Source organism: Barbus barbus (genome assembly GCF_936440315.1).
Source record: "Barbus barbus genome assembly, chromosome: 26".
Taxonomy (NCBI): domain Eukaryota; kingdom Metazoa; phylum Chordata; class Actinopteri; order Cypriniformes; family Cyprinidae; genus Barbus; species Barbus barbus.
The window spans coordinates 16,671,485-16,698,463 of NC_136754.1; the positions used below are offsets into that span (position 1 = coordinate 16,671,485).

The window sequence follows — 26,979 nt, forward strand, 5'->3', positions numbered from 1 at the left end:
TTGATGCTGTTTTTGTACTGCATGTGGAAATTACATCAGTGCATATAGGAATATCAGCCAATTTATTTATAAGTAGATATCACCAAAATTTTAAATTTGAAATGATGAACAAAGCATTGGAAATTGAAATGATAAATCTGCATTATTCTCACAAATTGAGTATGGGAAAAACGAAGGAAATGAAGGGAAATCCTGATTTTAGTCATCTAAATTTAGGTACATATATGATTAGCATCACAGTTTTGTCTGTATTTAAAATGTAAATTCAAATAATTAATGTTCACTTGCCATTCACCTTGTTTCTAGTTCTGTTGGCTTCAATATGTGAATCTGATGAGAAAAATACAGATACTTCTCTGCACAATAATATCTATTCCTTTGACAGTCTTTACACATTATGACAACTGTCTGCATCACCGAATAGTGGTCAGTTCCACCAATGAGATGAACCGGTCGGTGTGAGCAGTCTTTGTGCTTGTAGTGCTGTGGAAAAAAATGGGCTCTTTTTCTGGGAATAGGACGCCTCCTGTGGCTCATGATAGAATAAGCATGTGTGAAGCCAGCCTTTTTCAGTCAAAGCATGATGATAGTATATAGCTAGTACAATTACAGAGTATAAAGTGTTTGTATCTCAAAATAATTGTAAAAATATTAAACAAATAAATAACATGGTGACTATAGCCAACTTAACCTGAAGATGATAAAATAAATAAATAAATATCATGGTGACTACAGCCAACTCAACTTGATGACGATATAAATAAATAAATAAACAAATAAAATGGTGACTAAACCGATTCAACTTGATAAAATAAATAAATAAAATGGTGACTAAACCAATTCAACTTGATGATGAATAAATAATTACAAATAAATAAATAAAATGGTGAGTAAAACAATTCAACTTGATGATAAAATAAATAAATATCATGGTAACTTTAGCCAACTCAACTTGATGATGACAAAATAAATAAATAAATAAATAAATAAATATCATGGTAACTTTAGCCAACTCAACTTGATGATGACAAAATAAATAAATAAATAAATAAATATCATGGTAACTTTAGCCAACTCAACTTGATGATGACAAAATAAATAAATAAATAAATAAATAAATAAATATCATGGTAACTTTAGCCAACTCAACTTGATGATGACAAAATAAATAAATAAATAAATATCATGGTAACTTTAGTCAACTCAACTTGATGATGACAAAATAAATAAATAAATAAATAAATAACATGGTGACTAAACCAATTCAACTTGAGGATGATAAAACAAACAAACAAGCAAATATGGTAACTATTGCCAACTCAACTTGATGATGATGATGATAATAATAACAGTAATAAAAATAAAATAAATAAACAAACAAATATGCAAATAAGTACATAAATAAATAAATAAAACCAAAGTTGGTTATAGGTACACTGTGCCTTACGGAGTATATACTTGCACTCTGTTCTTTTGCAATGGAATAATAATAATTATTATTATTATTACTGAGATGGTTATAAACAAACAACTCAAACAAACAAACAATAAATAAATAATAGATATAAAAAATACAATACAAGTAGCATCAGTGAACAGTCTGTAAGCAACTGTACTGAGGTGTCAAACAACTATAAAATGCATTGCTGCTGAATTTAAAATGCAAGAAATTCTGTAGATTTTGGGGTTTCAGGATGTTCAAGAGTTTTACATAAACAAAACATTGAGAATTAAACTGCATTTGCACAGGTTGTGGCTTAGCTTTACTATAATCAATTTCATAAGCTATGAAAAAACTTTTCTTTTAAACAAATGTAATTAATGTGTAATAAGTAACGTGGGAACTTTTCTTTTTTCCACTCATGTATGTCTTCAGCTTAAGTCTGAAACAGTATCCACACTGTAACTTAAATGTCATTTTACACCCTTGACTTCAACTCAGCTTATCACTGCCTTCAGGAACAGGTTGAAATTTATTCTAAGCGGAGACCAGCTCACTACAAAGGTTTCGAGCACAAACCTTCAGACATTTCAAGAACACCTCCAGTGTGAGAAGCAAAAGAGCTGATACTAAATCCCCTGCAGCCTGTTAACTGTCAGTATCTAAACACTTGACACCCAGCATGCGTCACGAGACACTGGTGCTACGTCAATCCTAACCCGGGCACATTACAGGGCTGCACCAGCCTGGCCTGTCCCACCCGGGTCCACACTTTAGCCTAACCTACACTCAGAACATCTTAGGAAAAGGAAGAGCGCCGGCCCCACATTCAGGCATGTTTGTTTATGCAGCATTTCATGTAAAGAAAAGAAGAATAGAGGCGGAGCCACAAGTTCATATGAATCTCACGTAGTCATTTAGTCTCGCAGTTGAATAACCAGTCCACTGGGACGCAGCCAGAAGGCTGTTCATCCTGTTCCTCTCTCCATTGTTTCTAATCAACAAGAAAAAATGACATTTAAGAGAGACACAACGTCACATGACGTCAATGAACACCCAGAGGCCCGGACATATATGAACACAGGAGATTTGGAAGACAGCTGTTGCCTTACAAATGATAATTGTGTTGCACGACACCAAAACTTGGTTGAAGAGAGATTAAAAGCACAGTTAACCACAAGTGAACATGCATTTGAGTTTTAAAAAGACCCTTCATGGTGCTTCACGTTGAGACTGAAGTCTCACAGAAGCACAACGGGAGACGTTACCGATCTGATGAGGCTGCTAATTACAGGGTCATCCAGCAGGTCACATACTCGTGCGTAGACACTGCGGACAGAGGATGTGTCCTCGATTGTTTAATCACCGTTTCTGTGCATGCTGCCTTTTCCTAATTGTGCACATAAAATGTGGAGCACATCCATACCGGTAAGAGCTGCAGAGATTGTATAAAGATTTCCGAGGCACAATAGGGTGCACAGAGAAAGAGAAAGAGAAAGAGAGAAGGAAATTAAGGGGGGCAGTGCTGTGATCTCAGCTTTCCACTGAACATTTATGGTCAAGATTAAAAATAAGCTCGGTTTGCCTCTAATTTAGACTGACATTTTAAAGCATGAGTGGGGGTTAGCCAGAATTAAGTCATAGACATTTGAAGGCGCATTACACTGATATTTCCACATACATTTTCTTGCTAAACAGCAACCTGGTGGTGACTTTAATATACATTAATATTACAGAGAAGAGCACTTCCCATCATCTATTTTTGCAATTGCATTTACAGGAATAAATGGCCATTGCATTTTGAACTTTGACACACATTTGTACTTTTGAAAACTACCCTTATTACAGTTAATGCAAACAAACTTCATGTGGGCACATTCAGCCCTGTTCATTACTTGTTACTGCAATAAAATAAAAGTAATAAGTATATTTTTTGTGATTAAAACCTTAATATTTACTTTAATCTGTGCATCCTAATTTATTCAGGTGGATTCAGCATAAAATATTTATACACTACCATTCAAAAGCTTTAAAAGAAGACATTTACGCTCACCAAGGCTGCACTTGTTTGTTCAAAAATACAGTAAAATCAGTTTTATTCTGAAATATTATTAAAATTTAAAATAACTGTTTTCTATTTTACATGATCCTTCAGAAACCATTCTAATATGCTGCTTTGCTGCTGAAGAAACATTTCTTATCATTATCAGTGTTGATGCATCTTTTTAAGGATTCTTTCATGAATAGAAACTTCTATTTTTTTCCCCACATGAGGCACACTTTTGCATTAAAAAACACTACATCTGTAAATCAACACTATTAAAATAAAACTCACATATGCCTTACCAAAATGTGGCTTAATTCGCTCAATTAGCATCTATTCAAATTAAAAATAAAGCTTTCTTTTTTTTTTCTTTTGCCTTAAGCAATAAAATCATTTAAAAAAATATTAAAATATCCCTAAAATAAAAAAACACAGAGGAAAATATACATGTCGGCTTATGCATCGTGCCAGACCATCACTACAAACAGAGTTAACGAAGAGCATCAGATTTTCCATGTAGGGTCTGTGACTGAGCACTTCTGTGAACACAGCAGAGGGTCTCTCAGAGGACGCGGAGAGAGCTCAGTCTCTTATCCTACCATCATTTGTGACCATAAGAAAACAACAGACCAGCAAAGCATACATTATGAAAGTAATCTAACAGTAAAGTGACGGGAAAGCTAACCAAAATTAGAGAAAAGAGATCTGATATAGCTTTGGAGACGCACTAAAATCACTTGACTGCAGCAGAATTCAGAGATATCGGCAGGTATTACTGTGAACTGCATACATACAAACACTAAGAGCTAAGAGCCCATGCGTTTTAGACAACACTAGCATCATTTTAGAATAGGTCAACTTAAACTCAAAATAGCTGTAGCTCTTGGGGGTAAAAGTAATCCCATGAGACACATTTCACTTTGAAAAAAACAACAGCAAAAAACAAGAAGAATGAGCTGCAGATGTTCAGACGATTGCAATCTAACACCGCCAAGACATTGGCCAAGAGGGAGACAAATGGATATTCTCAAGGAATTCTTTAGAGCAAACCTCTCTAATAAAGATTAAGAAAACACTAACACCGTTCAACATATTCATTACAGAACAATATTCTGTCAGGTCACACAATTTAGCATCACAAGGCCAAGTGCTTGGATAATAGCCTTAATGTGCTCCAAACAGACCGTTTTTTTTTTGTTTAGTAGTGTTGCCTTAACCTCGCCGCTAACATTTAACAACAGAAGATGTGGCACTCCTAGCCTCTAGTGACTATAATCCGCTAAGTCCCATAAACCATAAATTTTCTGGACATGAGGCTCTAGAAAATATGTTGAACAGTTGGCAAATGATTTACAGATCCTGACAATCTACACGAGAAGGAATTACAAGAAGAGACAGGTGTCTTTACACGCTTATTCTCATGTTTTAGTAGAACTTTGATATTTTAATGATTCTAATGATCAGTTTTACAAACAGTAATGTAATGAAAAGACAAAACTGATGTCCAGTGTGTTTCATAAGGCTTGAAATGTTTAGTCCTGTGTCAAAATCTTGTACATTTAAAAGCCTGTTATTGCCTCAAAGTAAAAAAAAAAAAGGTAATTGAGAGTTTGTTTAAAATAATAAAATAACAATAGTGAGATATAAAGATGTAATTTTGAGAAACATTGTGGGATATAAATTATAATCGTAATATAGAAATTTTAAGATTTAAATACTGCTCGGTATAAAGGTTGTAATTGGGAGACAAAGTTGAATTAAGAGTCACACTTATGAAAAACAGTTACTTAATTGTGAAACTGTGAGATATAAAACCTGAATCAATATGTCAACACTAGCCTTTGTATGCTACAATATACTGCACCTCAGTAATATTCTCGCTTAAGTTTCCATTAAAATAATCAGCTGTAATAAAAGTTTTATTTTTCATAATTCCCAAATGTCCTGTACTTAATCTGATAACGCAAGATATGACCTAGGAAAATAAATAGTGGAAAGAAATGGAAACACATGTTTTTTTTATCTGTAATCCCGCTGTCAACATTGACACTGATGGCTATTCGAGTGGGAAACATATGTGTGTGTGTCCAAAAGGAGTGTACAGTCTCTGGCTTGGTCTACGCATCCTTGCTGATATTGTGGGAGGACAGAAGCTTCATGGTTCTCTTTAAATCAAAAACCCCTCTGACTAAAGCAGATTTCCCCTGTATTTCATAAATCCCATACTTCCCTAAAATTACTACTCCACTAAGACATGGCACATTGTGTTTCATAAGAAAATTAAATGAAAGATTTTTCTATAGATGGCCACGAAAAAAAAAAAAAGACAGGTTGGCCTTCTTCTAAGAAAATGCTTCTGACAAACATTCACAGCAACCTTTACTTCTTCACTTTGGGCTTTATCTGAAATAAGATTTATACGAATAACAGTAACTGGTGTGCAACTGAGCAAACGTAAATGCAATCACCACTCACTGTCACTGCTTTAAAGTTAAAGTGTGCCATTTTCTTTCAATGTTAAAATCTTTTCCTGGGACAATATGAAAAAGCAATTATAAAGTAAGCCGTTGACAAAAGTGTCAACATACTGTGCTACCAAAACATTGCACTGTTTGTTTGGGCATCTCTTCACAGTTACACTGGCTCTTACAAAGGTGTGAGTTCAGGGATGTTTTGTTTGTCTGATCAAAGGCCAAAAAGGCAGCGTTCAGAAAACCTGCGTGAAAACAGTCATTATGTTTCTGGATGGTAGTGCTAATGCATTCTTAACATTCAATTTCTGTAACAACAGAAATTCAAAGTCCTGGTACTAAAACAGATAAAGAAAAAAATGAATTTCTTAGCTTATTATTATTAACGGGGGGGGGGGGGGGGGGGGGGGGGGGGGTAAATCATAGGTGTTAAATGCTGGATGTTCTCAGTAAAACAGTAAGCAGGGCTGTTTGGCATTTGGCGGAACAGTTACAGATGAACTGGTTTCCAGACTATGATACAATAAATGCAAAAGCAGAAAATACACACAGAGTAACGCAAAACCCTGGCTCAATAACTGCTCATTTATCATAGTGCTTTACTGCCATCAGACAGCAGAGAACTACTAGATCTTGTCAGAAAAGAGTTTCCATGGGTCAAAGCATATCAACAGGTTATTTCATGGACATAGCGGAAGATTTATACAGCCAAACCACATAGTCTCTGTCTGTAAAGTAAAGTCGTGATGTATTGTCAAGTATGGTGACCCATACTCGAAATTGGTGCTCTGCGTTTAACCCATCCAAGTGCACACACACAGCAGTGAGTAGTGAACAAATACACACACACACACACACACACACACCGTGAACACACACCCGGAGCAGTGGGCAGCCATGCTGCAGCGCCCGGGGAGCAATTGGGGGTTCGGTGCCTTGCTCAAGGGCACCTCAGTCGTGGTATTGAGGGTGGAGAGAGTGCTGTACATTCACACCCCCACCTACAATCCCTGCCGGCCGGGGACTCGAACCCGCAACCTTTCGATTACGAGTCCGGCTCTCTAACCATTAGGCCACGACTTCCCCTGTAGTCCCCTTCCCCTGTACACCAGGTGTAAAGAAAAAAACAAAACATCCAGTTATCAATACAACAGCCTCAGACTGAAGTGTTTTTAAATATATGGTTCAATATTCAAATTGTTTTACCGATGAAATAACTTGCCAGGAAACAAGTTACATTTATATAACCATTTTCATTTTCACAAATTGTCTCAGGCTTTTGGACCGCACTATATTTGCCAGTAACGCTGCCTAGTAGAATAAATCATCAAAGCTTATTACCGCCTGCGTTTCTGCACAATGTCGATGGGTCTGTTGACAGCACATGGAGATCCATACAAATTCCAGTTCCGTGGCTTCAGTGCCCGATCAGCTGAGAAAGAGAATCCACAGTTTGCCGGCACACTCATCTTGCCGGCACTCTCATCCGGTGATGTCTCTCATGTAATTCCTTCACACAAATCACGCAAATAAACTTCTTTTGACTCTTTTTAGGTAAACATTGTTCGTGGATCAAAATGACTCCTCATTGCCTCTGGTTAATTATTACATGAAGGAAAACAAAAAAAAAGAGCAAAGCATGATATCCACCGTTCTCTTCTAATAGTCCATCAGCTCTCACCTCCTCTGTGACACTTCTGCGAGTGAACAGAGATGTGAGCTTGAGTGACAGGCCTCGTCCAAACCCATGCTTCACTCTGCAAGCATGTGTGCAACTTCAAGAGATGCTCCAGCAACATTCACACATGGATCTTGAGCTCGGTCAACTCCAGTCGAACTTCTCATCTAAGATGATCCTGTGAGGGAAGGTACCTCAGGCTTCTGTCTTACTCTGCTTCTGTGTGGTAGCTGGACTCGTGTAGGAGAGTCTGTGCCATATTTTAGCTTGACTCTTTGGCCCACCGCTGCCAGACGGCTGGAGCTCGCCTTACTGTGAGATCATGCTCAAGAAAGAGGGTGGGACCAAAGAAAGCACAGTTCCTGCCTCCCTGAGGTCTTAACCCTTTCCAATCTGAACATGTTGATGCTAGTTTGCCGAAATTCAGAGCCAGTCTGCAAATATTTAATAGAAAATCACATACTGTATGATGGTCACAGACTATAATTAACTATAATATAACTTCAGACTATAATTACATTCAGTCGAAGGAAATCAAACGCACATTGTTTTTATTTGTCACACATTTCCTGGCAAAAAGGAGCATGTTTCTGTGTGAGTTTGTTATGATCAGAACAACTTTAAAGTCTGGTAGTGACTGATCCTCAGTCGATTAGTGCAACATCTAAAGAAAAATCTAAAGAATGATTTCCACTGTAAAGAATCTTTTGTGGAAAGGAAAGGTTCCATGGACGTTAAAGGTTCCTCATGGAAAAAAGTGCATTTGTTCAGCACTAAGATAATAAAAACAAAACAGTAACATCACACAGCTGTTAATCTGAATATGAGAATGACTTTTAAATACTCTCCTAAATCCAGGCACAAATGTGAACCAAAATCTTTGAAACAAGGAAAAAAGTCAGGTCTATTCCTTCCCCTCAAGAGACGATCTACAGTAAACCCGAGATAACAATAGAAAACCTGCTGTTGCTGCCAAGAATTGAAAGAGACATTTACATTTATGCATTTAGCAGACACTTTTATCCAAAGTAACTTACAGTGCATTCATTTTTTTTTATCAGTATGTGTAACACGCATATAACTTCCTGAGCTGGTCTTTATGTCCTTAATCTTCATATTCACTCTTGATAAATTACAAGTTTAGTTTGAGATCTCAAGGAGCTTCAAAGGAAATCAACTTGAGACCAACATTGTTGCTACGATTGCTACCTCGAATAAAGCGGTTTAGCTGGTTTCTCTGACGTAAAACTTTCTTTGCAGTGAACACGGCATAAACAAGTGGTACAGAAACCACATTCATGGTCTCTCACAGCCCTTTTCCCAGAAACTCAGAATTTAAAAAAGATATTTACTAAGGCAATATTTTGCATTAGAAAATGTATTTATTATTAAATGCATTAATTATAGTTTAAGAGTCAAAAGATGGTTCTTTCTCTCTTGAATTATCTAAACATAATTTGTGAACAAATTATATTGTCTGATAAAACAAATAATCCCCCCAAATCTCTTGCTTCAGCTAAAACTGCCAGGATGTAGCTGTTTCTGTGTGCTAAAAGTTTGGACAGCATGAGGGCTGATAAAGATCTTTGGCTAAAGCAAATGACCTTGTTTGGACTGTCTACATGTTTCAGTCATAACAGTTTGTTGGGATGTCAGAATCATGATCCAAAAAATAATGACAGGCAATTCTTGGAAAGATTTTAATACTCATGCAAATTGGAGCATGCATGTTTTAGCACTCAAATACATCCACAGAACTGGTAATCTGGGTTATTTTGTTAGAAAGTGCAGCCAGTGGCCAGGTTTGTATCGATTTAAGATAAAGTTTTAGCAAAGATGTTTTTCAAGAGGTTTTTGACTGTTTAAATCTGCTTTTAATTTTCTTAAAAGCTCAAAACTATCCAGTTTAATAAACCTGACGAAGAGATGCATGACATTGATACGTTTGTTCTTTAAACGAAATATTAAAGATTCAAACAAAACTGAATGATCAGGTGCTGAATGTTGATAATGACAGTATGACAAGCTATGTAGTTATGATTTTCCAGGAATTAATAAAATATTTTTCCACAGCGCAATGAATAACCAATTACTGTGACGGACTGAAACACAGCGTAAAAATTACATTTTCTTAACAGATTACTGTATGAGGAATGAAAGTCCCGAGGTCAAGATGATGTCTATTATTATTCTTGGCTCTGCAGCATAGTGAAAAATTCTCTGTTGCTCACCTCAGTGCTCATTTTTTATTATTATTCAGAGTCCTTGAAATCTATCAGCTCCAGATAGCAAACAGACTTCAGTGTTTATACCTGGCAAATGTCTCTGTGCATACTGGTGCAGACTCCTCAGCCTTTTTCCAGTCTTTTCTCCTCATATGCATAGAAAAAAAAAATTCTTTTTTTTTTTAAGAAAAAAAGTTTTTCTTTTAAGAAATTAATTTATTCAGCAAGGACGCAATAAACTGATCAAAAGTATAAATACTTTTAAATCAGTACAAAAGTTTTCATTAATTCAAATAAATGCTGTTCTTTTGAACTTTTTATTCAAATAATGCTTAAAAACTAAATATTTTATGATTTCAACTGAACAAGGAAAGTAAGAAATCTTTTTATATAATATTTCTACAGAAACGAACTGCTATTCCTTAGAACATTCTATACATGAAAGAATCCTTAAAAAGATGTATCACGGTTATGTAAGATGTATCAATGTTAAGCAGGACTGTTAATGATGAGCGCCAAATCAGCACATTAGAATGATTTCTGAAGGATCATGTGACACTGAAGTCTGGAGTAATGATGCTGAAAATTCATCTTTGCCATCACAGGAATAAATGTATTTTTTTATATATTAAACAATTATGCTAAAATGTAATAATATTTTGCAATATTACTGTTTTAGTTTGTCCTTTTCTACATTGTCTGCACACCAGAAATGACTGAATAACTGAGCTCATCTGCCAGTTTAACAGCACTATACGTGAGCAAATAAACAGCTTTTGCCAGAACTGAGACTCAAAGGATGCATGAATCTCCAGCCAGACGTCACAGCATGCATAAAGCATCACTGTGCTGACGTCACAGGCTTGTCACACTGTGATGCTTGGCTGGCTAGCAGCGTGTCTGGCTAGCAGCTGACACCAACTTCCTGTGATAAATTTTGCTATTGGGAAAGCAATGGATAAAAGTGAATACTCCACAAAATGGAATATAATGCGAAGCAGGACTCATAATGTGATTTCAGCTCTGTTCATGATTCTCAGATGAAGATGCCTTTTGCAACAAAGAAGCACATATTTAACTTGTGCTAAGAAATTAATAAACTGCAGTGTAGATTTGCTATCAGTACTGCAACTTTAAGTTTTTAAATTATTTTGTAACAGGTAGATTTGTACTGTAAATTGACCTTAATTCATTTATAATGTGATGCATTTACATTAGACCATTGCATCCCCTGCTGGCGAGACATGCACTACAAGTAACCATCTGGAAGATCACATAAACCCAGACTACCCAATCATGAGCTCAGCCCACCTTCCCCTTCTCTTAATGGGTTACAGTACTGCCATGCGGTAAACTGATTGTGCCAAATGGCAATAGCATTTGTTTTATTTACCAACATGGTACATTTCCATGCTACTGATTACTTCAAATAATCTGATATGTAATTTTTTCAATTACATAATTTCACCAGTAGATGTCACCAGCCTATAATCTAAAAGCACAGTAACCGATTTCCAAAAACAACAGGGTAAAAAAAACTGCTCTGACAGCTTCTATTAGATAGCTGGTTTCTAATGGAGAAAGGGCAGATGGGTTGGCAGGGCTCCCATCATCAGTGAGAGAGGCTGACAGATCAATGAGCGGTGGGAGTCATTGGGGAAAGCAGCCATGCTTAAAATATGGAGCAGAACAGTGACGCACAGCGACTCCAGTCACAGCATCAGTGCCTATCGACTATTCTGAGCTCTGAGGTTTTATTTTTGGGTCCGCTGGATAGTGACACTGTTGTCCTGTGATTGGTTCACCTCACTTGACTTTCACTTTTGACTTCAGTTTAGAACGACTCAACAAGGTGCTACTCTACTACTCTAATATGTGATATCAGTTATTTGCTGAGCCAGTGCAATGATGAAGCTGCAACCCCAACAGCTTTAAAAACTGAGGGTCTGAGATACAATGCAACACATACCCAATGTTATGTCATTCTGAGTTTTAGCTCAGTTTAGCATTCTCAGAGGCCATTCACATTTTCATTCCGTGCTGCTTTTCTAATGCTTTTTTTCTGTCTAAATGGCATTCTAAAAACTTGAAGATGAAGGTAAAAGATGTTCAACTTAAAAAAAAAAAAGAAGCTTCATTTGCCTTCAGAACACAATTTAAGATATTTTGGATGAAAACTGGGAGGCTTAAATTTAATTTAAATTAATTTACAAAACAGAGTTTTGGGGGCCTAAAAAACACAAACTTAAAAAAAAAAAAAAAAAGGTTTCAGTGCAGGTTTTTGAAAACGGTACCGTTATTGTCTCCATGTAAACTACAAAACCCTTACATTTTTGAAAAAAGTGATGTCCTGTGCATGCTTTAGTCGTTTTCGCAGATCCATGTGAACTGTTTTCCAATTTTTTTGGACAATGTTGTCGTCTGTGCACTAAACTTTTCAAAAAAGGAAAACCTTTTCCGTTTTTAATACAATCGTTGTTGTGTAAACGTACTCTAAGTCTTGTAGCGGCAAGGCTCAAGTGCAGTCGACCCTAAAACATAAATATCTTAAAATTAATCACAACGGGAAATTGCTTTTATACAACTGCTCAATAATACTGAGTAACTTACAAATTAGTATTAGCAATTACTTTGTTTTGTTTTTGTTTGCCACTGAAAATAGCTCCAAATGAAATCACCACAGATCTGTTGGTATTTCTGAGGAACAAACGACGTTCCTGAATGAATCAGTGTTTTGCATAATCGTTTGGAAGAATGATTCAATGACTCACTCAAACTACTGGCATACCAATGTAACTTGTAGAAAGAGTAGCTGAAAAAGTTCACTTAACTGGAACTAACTGTTGTATGAAATTAAATAATTGAATGCAACACAAATCAGCAGATGGATGTATCTAGCTCTCAGTCGGTGGGAAACTCTTAAACCAATTACTTCGCAAAATTTGACACACTGCACACTAGTGACACCTATTATTCAAAACAGTGTAAATATTTTTTTTTTGGCGTATTATTACCATTTGTATAATCACACTTTTACTAAAACTTCCATGGTTAAACTATGGTTTGTAGCAAAACCAAGGTTAATTTGTGGTTACCAACTATACTAACCATGGTTTTTTGGTTTTATGTGTAGTAAAACCATGGTTATTTTTCATAAGGGATGTTTCAATATCAAGGTTCAAAATAGAATGATGTAACAAAGCTTTGTTTCCTGAAAAGACATGCAGACCGCTAATCTGAAACAAAACATTCACAAGGGCTTTTGAATCCTCATGAAGCAATGTTTTGAAAGCGTTCTTCTCTAGTTGGTGCTATACATGTGATACAAATGTGATAAATGATGAGGTAGATATCCAGTCCTCTATTTTAATGCTGATGCTCTACAACACTGCTTGCTCTGCTTTAAATGGCTATTGTGGTGATATGCATCTAGGAAACAAGTCACAGCTTTGTTTGAGTCACGTGGAGAATAAGAGTGCTGTCTCTAAATGAAAAGCCTCTCTTGTAAACGGTGTAACACTGTGATAAGCTGTGCGGAGTTGTGACAGGTCCTTTAGAGAGCCATAGATTGAAGAGTCGCAGTGTTTCAAAGAGACTCAAACAAATCTACTTTACAAGAGATAACTACCACCCAGACTTAGCAATAAAATCTCTGCACATAGCAGCTGTGATCACCAGTGCCTTCACTGTAATCTTCAACTAATGACATCTGATATCGGTATCAGCCGATAAATGTGACTTTTTAATGTTATCACCATCAGTCTGATTAGTAAAATAAGGAAATAACATTAAAGCCTGTAGATAGTTTTTCCTCATGGAACACAGGTTTTATTTGTTTTTGTTTACCAAGGCTGCATTTATTTGTTCAAAAATACATTAAGCAGTATTGTGAAATATTATTACAATTTAAAATAACTGTTTTCTGTTTCTGGTTTAATATACTGTAAAATACCATTTATTCCTGTGATGCATAGCTGAATTTTCAGCAGCCATTACTCCAGTCTTCAGTTTCACATGATCCATTAGAAATCATTTTGATATGCTGATTTGGTGCTCAATAATTTTTTTTTATTATTATCAATATAAATAACAGTTGTGCTGCTCAATATTTTGTGGAAACAGCTGTGATACATTTTTTCGGGATTCTCTGATGAACAGAAAGTTCAAAAGAACAGCATTTATTTGAAATAGAAATCTTTTTGCAACATTAAATGATCTTTACTGTCATTTTTGATCAATTTAATGTGCCCTTGCTAGATAGAATTAATTTCTTTTTATCTTTCGCATGTTTAGAGAGTGTTTTTTAATATATTCACTCTCACAATGTAGAGTGACACCTACTGTGCATGTGTGTTTGAATTTGACCTTTTTAAATAGCATACACGCTACATACTGTAAAGGTACGAGAGCGTAACTCACTCATAATTTACATTAGGTAATTCCAGGCATGCTGGATAGTACATAGGTTATCGTGTGCGTAAGTTCACAGTGTGTCTACCCATTCCAGCTACAGGCAAACATCAACAGACACAGGCTGAACCATCGATTCTCTACCTCTACTGGCCTCAGGCTGTCCAAGCCACAGATATAGCAGCTACACAACACATCACACAACAGCCAGCGCTGCTCTCTGCCTGATTAAACACTGTCATACTATGCATGACAGTGCCTGCAGAGGAAGAGGGAGGTCTAAATAACTCCAGAGCAGCTCTCTCCACTAGAAGGTGCACTCATCATTTCAGAGCTTATGTTAGTAATGTCAGAAATCCAGTAGACTGGTTTGCTTCAAGACATTCTTACACAAGAAAAACCTGCCAGGACTGAGCACTTGATTCACGCAGAGTGTAAATCTCATTCTGTAGTTATGTCCAATTGTCCAAGTGCTCATCAACACAGCAAAAATTTACAACATGGGATAATGACACGGTGCAACACAGACACTGTTTTTTTGCTCTGAAAACCTGTCAAAGTTCCACCAAGGGCATTATATAATCAGTTAAATTTAAAAAATTAAGCTTTAAAACCCATTTTAGCATATGATCGACTCAATTTAAGGTGAACACTCCTTAAATGCTGCTTATACATACCCAATGCATGAGTGTCGCCGTGTTGAATAGTTCACCTGCATTGTCTTCCTGGGGAAACGAAGGTCTTTACTCATTGTGACAGATGATTGCGTTAACTTTTGAATACTATAGTTAAAATTCGGAAAGTGTGTCCGATTTTGGACAGCAAGGATGTGACAGAACTAAAAGCAACACCTCAGAAGATTTCTTGTCTTGATCTCATGTCCATTATGCATCCAGTGTCTCCATCCACTGAAAAACATAATGCTGAGACAATCTTGATGAACAACAATTCGACAGAGCAAAAATAATAGTAACACGGATACCAGTTCAGCATATCAACTTAAAAAAATCCACTATATCACCAGCATAATGGCCCACCATAGCCTCTACAGTGCAGCAAGTCCTGGATGAAAGTCTTTGGGAAATCGCAACACTCTTAAGTTTGCCTTTCCAAATCCGACAACGTCCTTAAAGGAAGAGCATAACAGGGAAAAATGAGCCTAACAAAAAAGTATGACTCCTAAAAACTCCTAAACATCAAAAGTATTTGCTGATATTTCATTAGTTGCATAAAAGTCTGAAAATCTGCGGGGAAAAGCTCCAAAAAGGAGTTGAGAGGCTCATAATCCCATCAGATGCTCCACAGAGTGTGCCGTCCCATCCAGCGTCCCGGTGCCATTCTCTGAATCCAAAGCCCTGAAACTAAACTCTGGCCTGAAACAACCAGCCTTTGATAGAGACAGAGAGAGAAAGAGAGAGAGACAGACAGAAATATAGAGGGTGGAGGGAATGGGAGAGAGGGACACAGAGAGAGAAACTCTGTAGCACTGTTGCATGTGTATATAAGGTATTTTTCAGGGGTCGGTTGTGTGTTCTGAGATGAGGCTCGACATCTGCAGCTTGCTACTTTTCCATCTTCAACTGCTCTAAAGTCCTGCACATCACTGGCCTGTTTCCAAATGCAACACTAACTGGACCCTGCCTGCAGCCAAATAATGACACTGTGTGGCTAAATCCAATCCATAAAGGTAGGTAGTAAGTACACACAGTGGCTCAGCTTCCTAAACTCAACTTTTTGTAATTTGCCAACAAAAAATAAATAAATAAATAAATAATATATATATATATATTGTGTGTGTGTGTGTGTGTGTGTGTGCATTAAGAATTATGACAGGAAAAATGTTTCCAGCAAAAATTATTTACAATATAAAACGTTGTGTGTAGTCTTTACATTAACTGAGATAACAGTGGTTTGGATGGTCTATATTAAAAGGATAATATTAGAAAATACCATGCAAAATGATAAGTACAAAACGATAAGAAAGATCAGGAAGCCACTCAGGTCTACCCTCTGGTGGACACAAAATATATTTTACCAAGTACAAAAAGTACAAAAGAAGCTCCTTCAAAGCTACTGAAAAGTTGACTTGACATTTTACTGGCACTTTCCTTTTTTTTGTGTTTTCTCTTATATTTTGTCCATAAACATAAATAATCATTTTTTTTTTGTAATTCAGGTTAATATGGATTTAGTCCTGCAGTCTGACCATCCTTATTATGAACTGCAAATACATATTACCCTAAAAAATATAAATTACAAATATATACTATGCTATATTATATTCTACTATGTTATATTTCTCTTTTGTCCATAAACAGAAAATTATCTATTTTTTTGTCATTTAGGGGAATGTGGAACTAGTCCTGCAGAAGAACTATCCTAATTATGAACTGCAAATATTACCTGAAATATAAATTCAAAATCTATACTATACTATTTCCATTGTTTATTTATCCAATCTTGCATGCCTCCACATAATAGAATAAGATTAATCAGAATTCATTTTTAAAAACTGTCCTAAAATGCCTGCAGTGTGATATAATTTTTCATTCTCTAAAACAGTTTTAAGTGGCATTTTCTATAAAACATTTTCAATAAAATAACATTAAAACTTTATATAATAATGGCCTGACATGCTGGGATAAACTCCAGCATCCCATTACCCATTACACGATGTTTAGGGGTTCAAGCACGTAGCACTGCCTGAAACCCTTTTGTAATTGTTAGAATAGTAAAGGATCAGCAATCTCCATGTAAAACTGATCGGGCAGACTAAACCGTAAGTCGTAGAGACTTGAAGCTTGGAGGGATGATAGTACTCACACCGCCTACAACATCACCAAGGCTCACCCCAATCGGCCAGAAAGGGGCGCTACAGCGATCAAAAGTACGAAATCGCTCATAACTCCTAAACAGGCTCAAGTGTCTTATGTCGTTGGCAGAGGTGGGTAGAGTACCCAAAAACTGTACTCAAGTAAAAGTAAAAGTACTTCTAGAAATATTTACTCAAGTAAAAGTAATAGTCTGAATAGTTACTTGAGTAAGAGTAAAAAAGTATCGGATAAAAAAAACTACTCAAGTAGTTAGTTACTAGTTACTTTGGATCATATAGGTACTGAATATAGTCTATTTTTATTTAGATATATAGATTACATTTATGTAATGTGTATGTGTATACACACACACACACACACACACACATACACACTGCCATTCAATATATATATATATATATATATATATATATATATATATATATATATATATATATTTTAATGTAATTTATTTCAGTGATGCAAATCAGAATTTTCATCAGCCTTTAATCCAGTCGTCAGAGTCACATAATCCTTCAGAAATCATGTTGATTTATTATCAGTGCTGCTCTTTTTAGCTTTCTATTCATCAAAGAATACTGAACAAAATGTCACAGGTTCCAAAAAATATTAAGCAGCGAAACTGTTTTCAACACTGGTAATGAATCAATATATTATAATGATTTCTGAAGGATCATATGACTCCGAAAACTGGAGTAACAGCTGATGAAAATTCTGATTTGCATCACTGAATTAAATTATATTTTAAAGTAAATTAATTACGTATTATCCTATAACCTCTGACACTGAAACCTCTGAAAACGCCTCACATGACTGCTCTGAACATAACGAAACAAATGCATATTGACGGATCTTCTGTTCTGCAAAATGTAAACAAATGTAGCCTATATTTTTGCAAGCTTAAATATTGTAAAAATATGAATATTAATTGTGTCTAGAACAGGCCGCGCGCCGCTGCGCAGAGCTAAAACGCGGGTTCCGCGGGTGTTCATTTCATACTCTGAGACAGCTTATTTAATGTATAAATTATACATTGTATTTAATGTAAGGTACATGTAGCCTACAACAAACTGGTAATGCCATAGTGGTATCGTGGCCTATACCTGTGGAACAGTAGACAGCACACGCGGTGCTCATCTAATAAAAGATCTTCATATAGCTCTAGCAAACAAGCCTTTATAGATTTGCTTTCAACTGACTGTAGATCCAAAGCCACGTCTTCAGCGCTCTTGATGTTCTTAAACTCTCTGTTATCTGAGTGAGAACCGCTTCAGAGACTCAGTGCGTGCGGCAGGGAACTGAACGAATCATTCAAACGGATTCGCGAACCGATTCACTGGTTTGCCAACTGGTTTGATAAAGCCTTTAAACAGAATCGACTCAAAAGAATGAATCATTCGTGAATGGGCATCATTCATTTCCCAGAGAAAATTTGACGGCGCGTTTGGAATAAACCGAAGCATTTTTAACTTGTATTGCATTAAGATAGAGTAACGAGAGGAGAGTCGCCCACAGTAACTAAGTAAAAGTACCGTTTTTTCTCTAAAAATATACTTGAGTAAGAGTAAAAGTACCCATTTTAAAATATACTCTAAAAGTATTAGTTACCCAAAAAATGTACTCAAGTAAATGTAACGAAGTAAAGGTAACTCGTTACTACCCACCTCTGGTCGTTGGAATACTTGGCTCACGCCGGACAAAATGCACGCCTCAGATTCGTCCGTCACCCAGGTGAAATTTTGAGGTACACTCTAAAATTCTGGGTTAAATACAACCCAGCGCTGGGTAAAATATGGACCAACTGAGCGATTGTGTTGTTCAGACCCAGTGGTTGGGTTAAACATTTAACCCAGCTGTTGGTTGAAAACAACCCAGCATGTGTTCTGGCCAATATTTACCCAGCACCGGGTTGTATTTAACCCAGCATTTTTTAGAGTGTATTTAGCATTTTTTTAAAACCTACATTTGCAAACTAGTTCTAGGTTTTTTGCCCAATCGGAACCAAACCAATGAAGATTCTCTGGAGAGTGAATATCAATAATTATCAATTCACGAGTTCGCCTGCCCATCCAGTCCTGATGGTTAATGGTAAATGAACTTGGCTTGCTGTCCTTAATGGAGACTCGAACCTGAGGCTCAGCTTGAGCGCCGAGTTCACCCCCTCCCCATTGTGGTACTACCTAGTGGGAGAAAAACGGGAATAGAGGAGGAGATGGGGAAGTGGAGGGATACCGGAAAAATTGATGCTGGGGCGGTGCAATGAGAGCTGCTTATAGGCTCGTAATGATGAGTAACAGGACTGAATGATTAGGCTCCTCAAGAAACTAAGTTTGGAACTTCATAAAAAGTCAAACTTTCAACTCTCCGTCGCAAAGCGACACCAAAATGTTCGAAAGGGGCAAAGCTGCCTTTAGGCTACTAAAATGGCTATAACTTTTGAACGGAAAGAGATATCTTCACCAAACTCACAACCCATATGTAAGAGCTGAATCAGAGGTCATATGAAGAAAGTCGTGGAGCTTGGCCACTTGCTGGCGCTATAAGAAAAAAAAAACGGCCATAACTATGCAATTGTTTGTCCTATCGACATGAAAATCGGCAAGCACGGTGGGATGCATGGCAGGGGCATGGGCTTTTTTTAAATCATTGATTTAGGTGGTTACAGGCTTACTAAATAATATTTAATGTCTTTTATATTATGCTTAAATGCCTTTTAAAATGCTTGAACCCCGGTTATCGCTGCTTGCAGCTATATTTTTTTTAGTATTACATTTTAACCTAAAAACACAAAGTTGTTATTTGCTGACTATATACTACAAAAGAACCTACAGTCTTTATATGTTTGCAAAAATATGTGCAGATGATTTGGCAGCCTGCAAGTGACAAGAGGAGGGAAGAGACAAAGTTTATTTGATCTGTTTATGGGTGAGGCGAGGATGAGGGAGGTGAGGGCTGCTGCAGGCCCTTGAACTCAGGTTGTTGATGTTAGCCAAACAGTCTTGAGAGGCAGATCAGCACATGACAGCATAATGCTTAAGAAGAAAGTGAAGAGCAGCGTGAGCCTTACAAACCAGTTCTGAATGAGTTCAGAAAAGCTGTTAAAGCAGAGGAAGCTGTTACAAAGACACACCCTTTGAATTCTGGTTGTCAAAAACATTTACTACATAAACAAGGTGGTAGAGAATCAGGGGAAGTTACACGTCTTCTCTAAAAAACCCACAGTCCAGATTATGTTACTTTACTGAACTCACATTCTTTGTAAGTGCAGCATAGCACAGAATCAGCTTACTAAATATTGAGGGATTCATGGGTCAAAATATTTGCCACGGTGAGATGCGTTAATCTCTATAGCAGACTTCTTGAATTAAGAACCAGAAAGGCTTCTGAAGACACATTACCACTCTGTGGAAGGACTTCTTTGAGAAAACAGATCTCCTGTTATTGTAACCCTGTAACATTCTGTTAAAAATACTTTAAAGTTCCTGACACTAATGTTAAATAAAGTCGATTTGCTTCATCTCTTGCGGACAGTATTCTGACAGAGATATGGCTTGTTTAATCATTCCTGTTCCTTCACCATCCTGCCATAATTCTCCAACAGCCTGTTTCTTTCTTTCTCCCAAAACCTTGACATACACAAGAAAGATCCAACAAAAGTCACATTTCCACTGTTCACCGAGCCAAGAGCGTCCATTAGACAGATGACAGATTGAATCTTTCCACTTGCATCACACAAACCAGCTGACCTGTGTTTAAACATTTCAGCTGAAACGGTTCTCTTGCAGATTTATTCTCTGATAAACAACTTCTGAGTTCACTGGTCACCTTTTGGCAAAATACTTGATAACTGTAATCAGTTAATAAATATTTGAAGTAATGTCTATTTCACAGTTTTCAAGTATAACACCTCCACTGAGCTCTGCTAATGATTTCTCAACATTTACTGCATGTGCGTGTATGGCTGGGGATGTTTACAGTGTTGTCAGGCTCTGACTTCCTCAAATCTTGGAAGTTTAACAGACACAGAAACAGCTCAAAACAGAGGCTGTAACATGTCAAAAGCACAGGCGTTAGAGAGGGGTTTTGGCACTGGCTTCCAAAAGGCCAGTTTTAAGGCTTTTAACTGGTTTTGTTCATGTCCTTTCTTCAAAATCCAGCAATTATATAATATTCACATTGTTCACATTGTGATTCTCAAATTAAGGATGTCTTGAAGGTCAAAAAAAGAAAGAAAGAAAGAAAGAAAGAAAGAAAGAAAGAAAGAAAGAAAGAAAGAAAGAAAGAAAGAAAGAAAAAGAAAAAGAAAGAGGAAGAAAGAAAGAAAGAAAGAGGAAGAAAGAAAGAAAGAAAGAAAGAAAGAAAGAAAGAAAGAAAGAAAGAAAGAAAGAGATAATCTTTGCGGAAATATCTATTACGTAGCATTAGAGGTAAAACACAGTACTATTTAAAGAAATTCATACTTTTATTCAACAAGGACACATTAAATTGATCAAAAGTGACCAAAAAACACATTTACATTATTACAAAAGATTTCTGAAAAAAAGAAAGTATAACGGTTTCTACAAAACTATTAAGCAGCACCAGTTTTCAACACTGATAATAAGACATGTTTCTTGAGCACCAAATCGGCATATTAGAACGATTTCTGAAGGATCATGTAACACCGAAGACTGGAGTAATGATGCTGAAAATTCAGCTTTGCAACACAAGAATAAATTAAATTTTTAGTATATTAACATAGAAATCACTTATTTTAATTTGTAATAATAATAAAATATGCATAAATCGTATTTTTGACCAAATAAATGCAAATAAAATCTTTGGTGAGCATAAGAAACTCCTTTCAAAAACATTTTATCTTATTGACCCCAAACGTTTGAATGGTAGAGTAAAAAACAACTGTCAGTCCTGAAAGACGATAAATTACAGAACTTGCAAACCACAATGACAACCTAACAAGTGTTATTTGCAATGCTGACTTAGGTCTATCAATGTCAAAAAACTACACTGTAAAAACGTTTTGGCAGGTAACTGAAAATATAACATTAAAATGATTTCACTATAAAATGATGATCATTATTTTTGCCTCCAGCAGTGCAGTCTGTGTGAATATATACATGCACTTATATCTAAAAGAAGAAAGAAAAAACACATGCAGAACAAAGCCTGATCATTTATTCTGTACTTGGTTGGACTTTACCAGGCTTAACAAAAAAGCAGTTCATTTGATCACTGTTGAGATAGGCTGACAATAACTACCTCAGGTCAAGACATCCTCACAAACAAAGACATCTTTTTATGCTTCCACACAGCAGACAAACCACCTCCTTGATTATAGTGATTATTATTGTAGCTTGAAGTGTTAGTATCAATACAAATTCTGGATGAGGGGGCCGAATGTCTCAAGCAGCCACAAAATTTGCCTTGTGATGTGTTGTTACGTAGATGCCTGTGCCACAAGACTCCTGTGTGTGTTTTTGAAGCCAAGCCTCCAAAGTAAGAGGCTAAATGAACGATTCAGAGAGATTTGGATCCTACCTGGGAGTGTGAGCCAAAGTGAAGCGTCTCTGCAAAGTAATGCTGCGGTTCATCATCAGCCTGCGGAAGAGCAGAGGCGAGTTGCGGGGCGAACTCCGAGGAGAGTCCCGCGGAGACATTTTGGGGGAGCCGGTGGGAGAGTTCCCCTTCAGCTTGAGATGCGAGGGCCTCTGAGGTCTCTCCTCCTCTGAACTCTCTAACAGCACGTCGCTCATGACAGCAGAGTTCCTCTGTCTTCACAACTGGCAAAACAAGTGTCTAGTCGTGGCATGGGTCGCTCGTTCACACACTGCTTTCTCAACACAAAAACCACAGTCTACATCTCTCACCCTTCGCTAGAGCTGAGAAATCCAGCCTTGCTTCAAAGATCACAGGCGCATTAATGGAGCCAGCCATCATAGCGATGGAATATCTCCTCTGGTGAACTCGCTTTGTTTACATAACTTGGAAGACTTCCCTCCAACAGACTAAATATGGCAGTGTGATTTACAATGACTGGACTCCATGATAGAGCTCACTAAGTGGCCCCACCTCCACATTAAGACTATTAGCGAGCGAGGTCCAGTGTTTACTGGTCTGTAATGACTTCCTGTTCCAGTCCCCTGGCACGCAGAAAAGCCAATGCACCAGCGGCGCAACGCAGAGCCGATTGCAGCTTTCAGATTTCCTCCGAGAAATGCGTATGCCTTTCACATGCTCTAGGTTTACCAGGAGAAGTCACATGAAATCTCTGACTATAAAAAGCAAAGTCAGATAAAGTCAGACAGAGAGCATGGCTCATGTCACGATGGCCCTCTATCACGGGCCCCATGGGCTTTGATTATCAGAGGGGAATAGGTTCCCTGTGATCCTTTGACTGCCGGATGAGTTGTGTACGCAAAAACAATACGCATGCAGTGACTCCGAAAAAGGTTTCGAATACTTTAGGGACACTTACTTCATTATGTCTGTTGCATTACAAAACAAAACATTAAACCCTTTATTAAAACTTTACACTAAAAATTAAAACTCTTCATTTTAACAATGTTCAGGTTTTCATTTTTTAAAACAATATAGCCTACACTATATTTGTGGTCAATAAGGTTTTTTTTTTTCCTAAAAAATAAATGAATAATACTTCTAGTGAGGATGGATTAAATTGATCGAAAGTGTCTGTAAAGACATTTATAACGTTACAAAAGTTTTTCTATTTCAAATAAATTTTGTTCTTTTGAACTTTCTATTCATCAAAGTATCATGATTTCCACAAACATATTGTGAAACTAAATAAATTTGCTGAATTTTACAGGAATAAATGTATTTACAGTTATTAATAATTACTTACAGTTTGTAGCTACATGTATAATTAAATCATGAACAGAAATTAATCAGGTGAATAAAGAATGTGCCGGCCTTCCTTCTCTCATGACTTACTTTTATATCTTAACCATATCACTAAGTTACCTGAAAGGTTATAGTTTAGTAAATAATTAAAACAAAAAGTTCATAATGTGTACCTGTCCTGCACATTTACCAGCTGTTTATGACTTTTTGTCTGTTTTCTTGTCAGAGGTATTTAGGGAACAATGGCTCCCTCTTCTGTCTCCATGAAAAACTATTTCTGTCTCTGGACACCACATCAATCAATTATGTATAGGCATTTAAGAACTATTATTACAGATCTAATGTAGCTCACTGCACATTTAGTGAAATTATAAGTTTTATATCTTATATTGGTCAAGAAACAACATACACAGTAAGTGCTCCCGCTCCGTCTCAAATTGCTGACGTGAAGCCACTATTTTGAAAACAGGTACATGTGGTATATTAGCTTATCAACTAAAATCTGTTTTAGTATAAAGTTCGTTTAACCCTTGACTTGTAGGCCAAGCTGTTTACAACGATAATTTTCCTCATTCATCGCAAACTGTACAAAGCACGTCGTCACTACACAAAATTAAAACCTTCTTTTAAAATCACTGGTTAACATTAAAAGTCATACAAATGCCGTTAGAAGACAAAAGAGCAGTTTACCGTGAACTTTGAAAAGTGTCGGACTCCAGGCCATTGGCGACGCCGAGGCAGAAGGTGGCCTTGGGGAGGGTGCCCTCTGAATCTCCCTGAGCCGAGAGCCGGTGGGACAGACGGGGAAGCTGGAGGACCCCTGAAAATGTCCTCTTGAATGTACGGTGACTGGGCATGGATTTGGATCCGGGCAGGCCCTGCTGGTTCACAGTGTCCCATTCCCTCTGAATTAAACAGAGAAGGTAAATAATCTGCACCGAGACATAATCTCTGTCTAGAACAGCACGGAAGACAGGTGAAGGCTAATACTGACACAATTACTACTAAAGTAACATAAGGGTAGGCTACTTGACAAATAAAAATTGGGCTCTGTCCTATGGTGTGACAGCAAAAATGTAGAAAACAAATAACTTAACATGAGAAAACTGTATCCTCATTCTTAGAGTTACAAATAGCATGAGGTTTATCTTCAATGTTAGAGGTTATTGATTTATTTTTAAAATTTTTGCTGTCAAACCATAGGACAAATTGATACATTAACAACCCATAAATTAATAACAATAATACATAGTTAAATAGCCAAATAGAGGTATTTCCTTTTATTTTAGTTTTTTTATTTTTTTATTTTAATAATACCATATAATACCTAATGATAGTGTGCACTTCAATGAAAAATTGGTGATTTGCATAGTCACAGTGAATCTATTGAGAATCCAACCAGACAGGATGACTGTGAGCGCTGATGAACTGATATAGCCCACCTCTGATGTCCAGAAAGACTTCAAAGAAGAGCTTCTCTTCATATTGTTGAAATGGGAGGAAATCTGAAAATACACAGTTCATGATAATCAACAATAAATCTATTCAGAAACTAGAATCTCAACTTTTTCAGGTGCCTGGAAAAATACTTTCTACAGGACTATACAGTTAAATGACAAAGATAAGAAACACTAAGCTCCAGTCAATAAATAGGCCAATGAATTATACTCAAAACAGCTAGTTTAATAAAGAACAGTTAAAATGAGCAGATAACAACACTTACCACTAAAACCGAGAAGATCTGATAAGATGTATTGTGTTTTTCTTCAAAAAAATGTGTCATTTCACAAATATAATTTTTAAGCACATCTTCAATCCAGGAGAGCTGCACATTTCGGTCTCTTCAAAAAAAGTTTGTTTTACAAGCCTGTGGCAAGTAACCTTTATAGCTCAAAAGCAAATGGTTTGTGAGAACATCCTGCCAGAACACCTGTGTTATATCACAGTTTGGAAGCCCCTATGAAGGTGAGCAGTATCTTGTCACTCTCACTCAGCAGGTTTATCTTTGCTGACTGCAGAGCAGCTTACGTGCCATCAACAACTGTCATACACCACTGAAAGATGGATGCCTTGATAGATGAACAAAAATGCTCTTTTATATTTGGATTCAATCTCAAAGTTCAAGTTCTAACATATAAAAAATAGTTAACTCGCATTCTGACTTATGGTAATATCCAACACACACAAATAATTTAATTTTCTTCCATTAAATAATAATAAATTCAAGCAGTTTCACATAATGACAAAGCAGAGATCAAAAGTTCTATCCAATGCATAAAATTTATAATCACAAAAATTGGCATGTAAAGGCCATTTATGAACATAACAGTAGTAACGCTACTGCCTATGCAGCATCTGTTACAGCATTTCTCCAGTGTATATGAAAATAATATTGGCACACTATTGTTATTATAAACATGTTTGACCAAACTGAAAATATTACTTCTTAAGATCATTGCACACTGAGTCTGAAAATTTTGTCCGAAATTTTCGCATATTAAAAAATAAATATGACCTCACGTTATCAATCACGTTTACACACTGCCTCCGAAACTTTCATCCGTTCAAAAAATTTGGATCAGGTTAGATTTTTTGCGTTTTCACATCTGTAGCATGCATTTTCATTGGGAAGGATGAGGAATATGAAAAAACAGAAAAATGCACACAAAAATTTCAGACTCAGTGTACAATGACCTTTACAGTAAAGTAACTATAAACTGTATTCTATACCATTATAAGAATATAATGTAAAAAGTGTGATTTTATAACCTGCCCTTCACATGTCAGAAATACAGATTTTGGACAAATACATTTGTTTACAATTACTTAATTTTTCAATACTATTTAAATGATTCAAAAACAATAAAAACAAAATTCCAATGGCAAAGTGTGCAATGTACCTGGCATTACTGGTTAAATTTCTATTATATGAAATTTAAAAACAAAGTGGTCCATTAACAGTCTTAAATAAGATTTAATTATTTTTTCATGATTGAAGCAATGGTTTTAAATATT

General features: G+C 36.4%; 1 protein-coding gene across 4 annotated transcripts in view; it reads right to left on the minus strand.

Annotated features, from left to right (window-relative positions):
• Positions 1–25,873, minus strand: part of LOC306845897 (3',5'-cyclic-AMP phosphodiesterase 4C-like) — a 43,105-nt gene extending 17,232 nt beyond the window's left edge. The window contains exons 1-3 of one of the 4 annotated variants that reach the window (XM_079378902.1): positions 25,688–25,873; positions 25,407–25,469; positions 24,655–24,869 (exon numbers count right to left, since the gene is read on the minus strand). In XM_079378902.1, the coding sequence (XP_079235028.1) occupies positions 24,655–24,869; positions 25,407–25,469; positions 25,688–25,747 (338 nt within the window). In that variant the 5' untranslated portion in view covers positions 25,748–25,873. Of the gene's footprint in view, positions 1–7,297; positions 7,951–22,641; positions 23,079–24,654; positions 24,870–25,291; positions 25,470–25,687 lie in introns of those variants that run through there. The other 3 variants (XM_079378904.1, XM_079378903.1, XM_079378905.1) reach the window with 3 other exon arrangements.
• Positions 25,874–26,979: the final 1,106 nt, after the last annotated feature.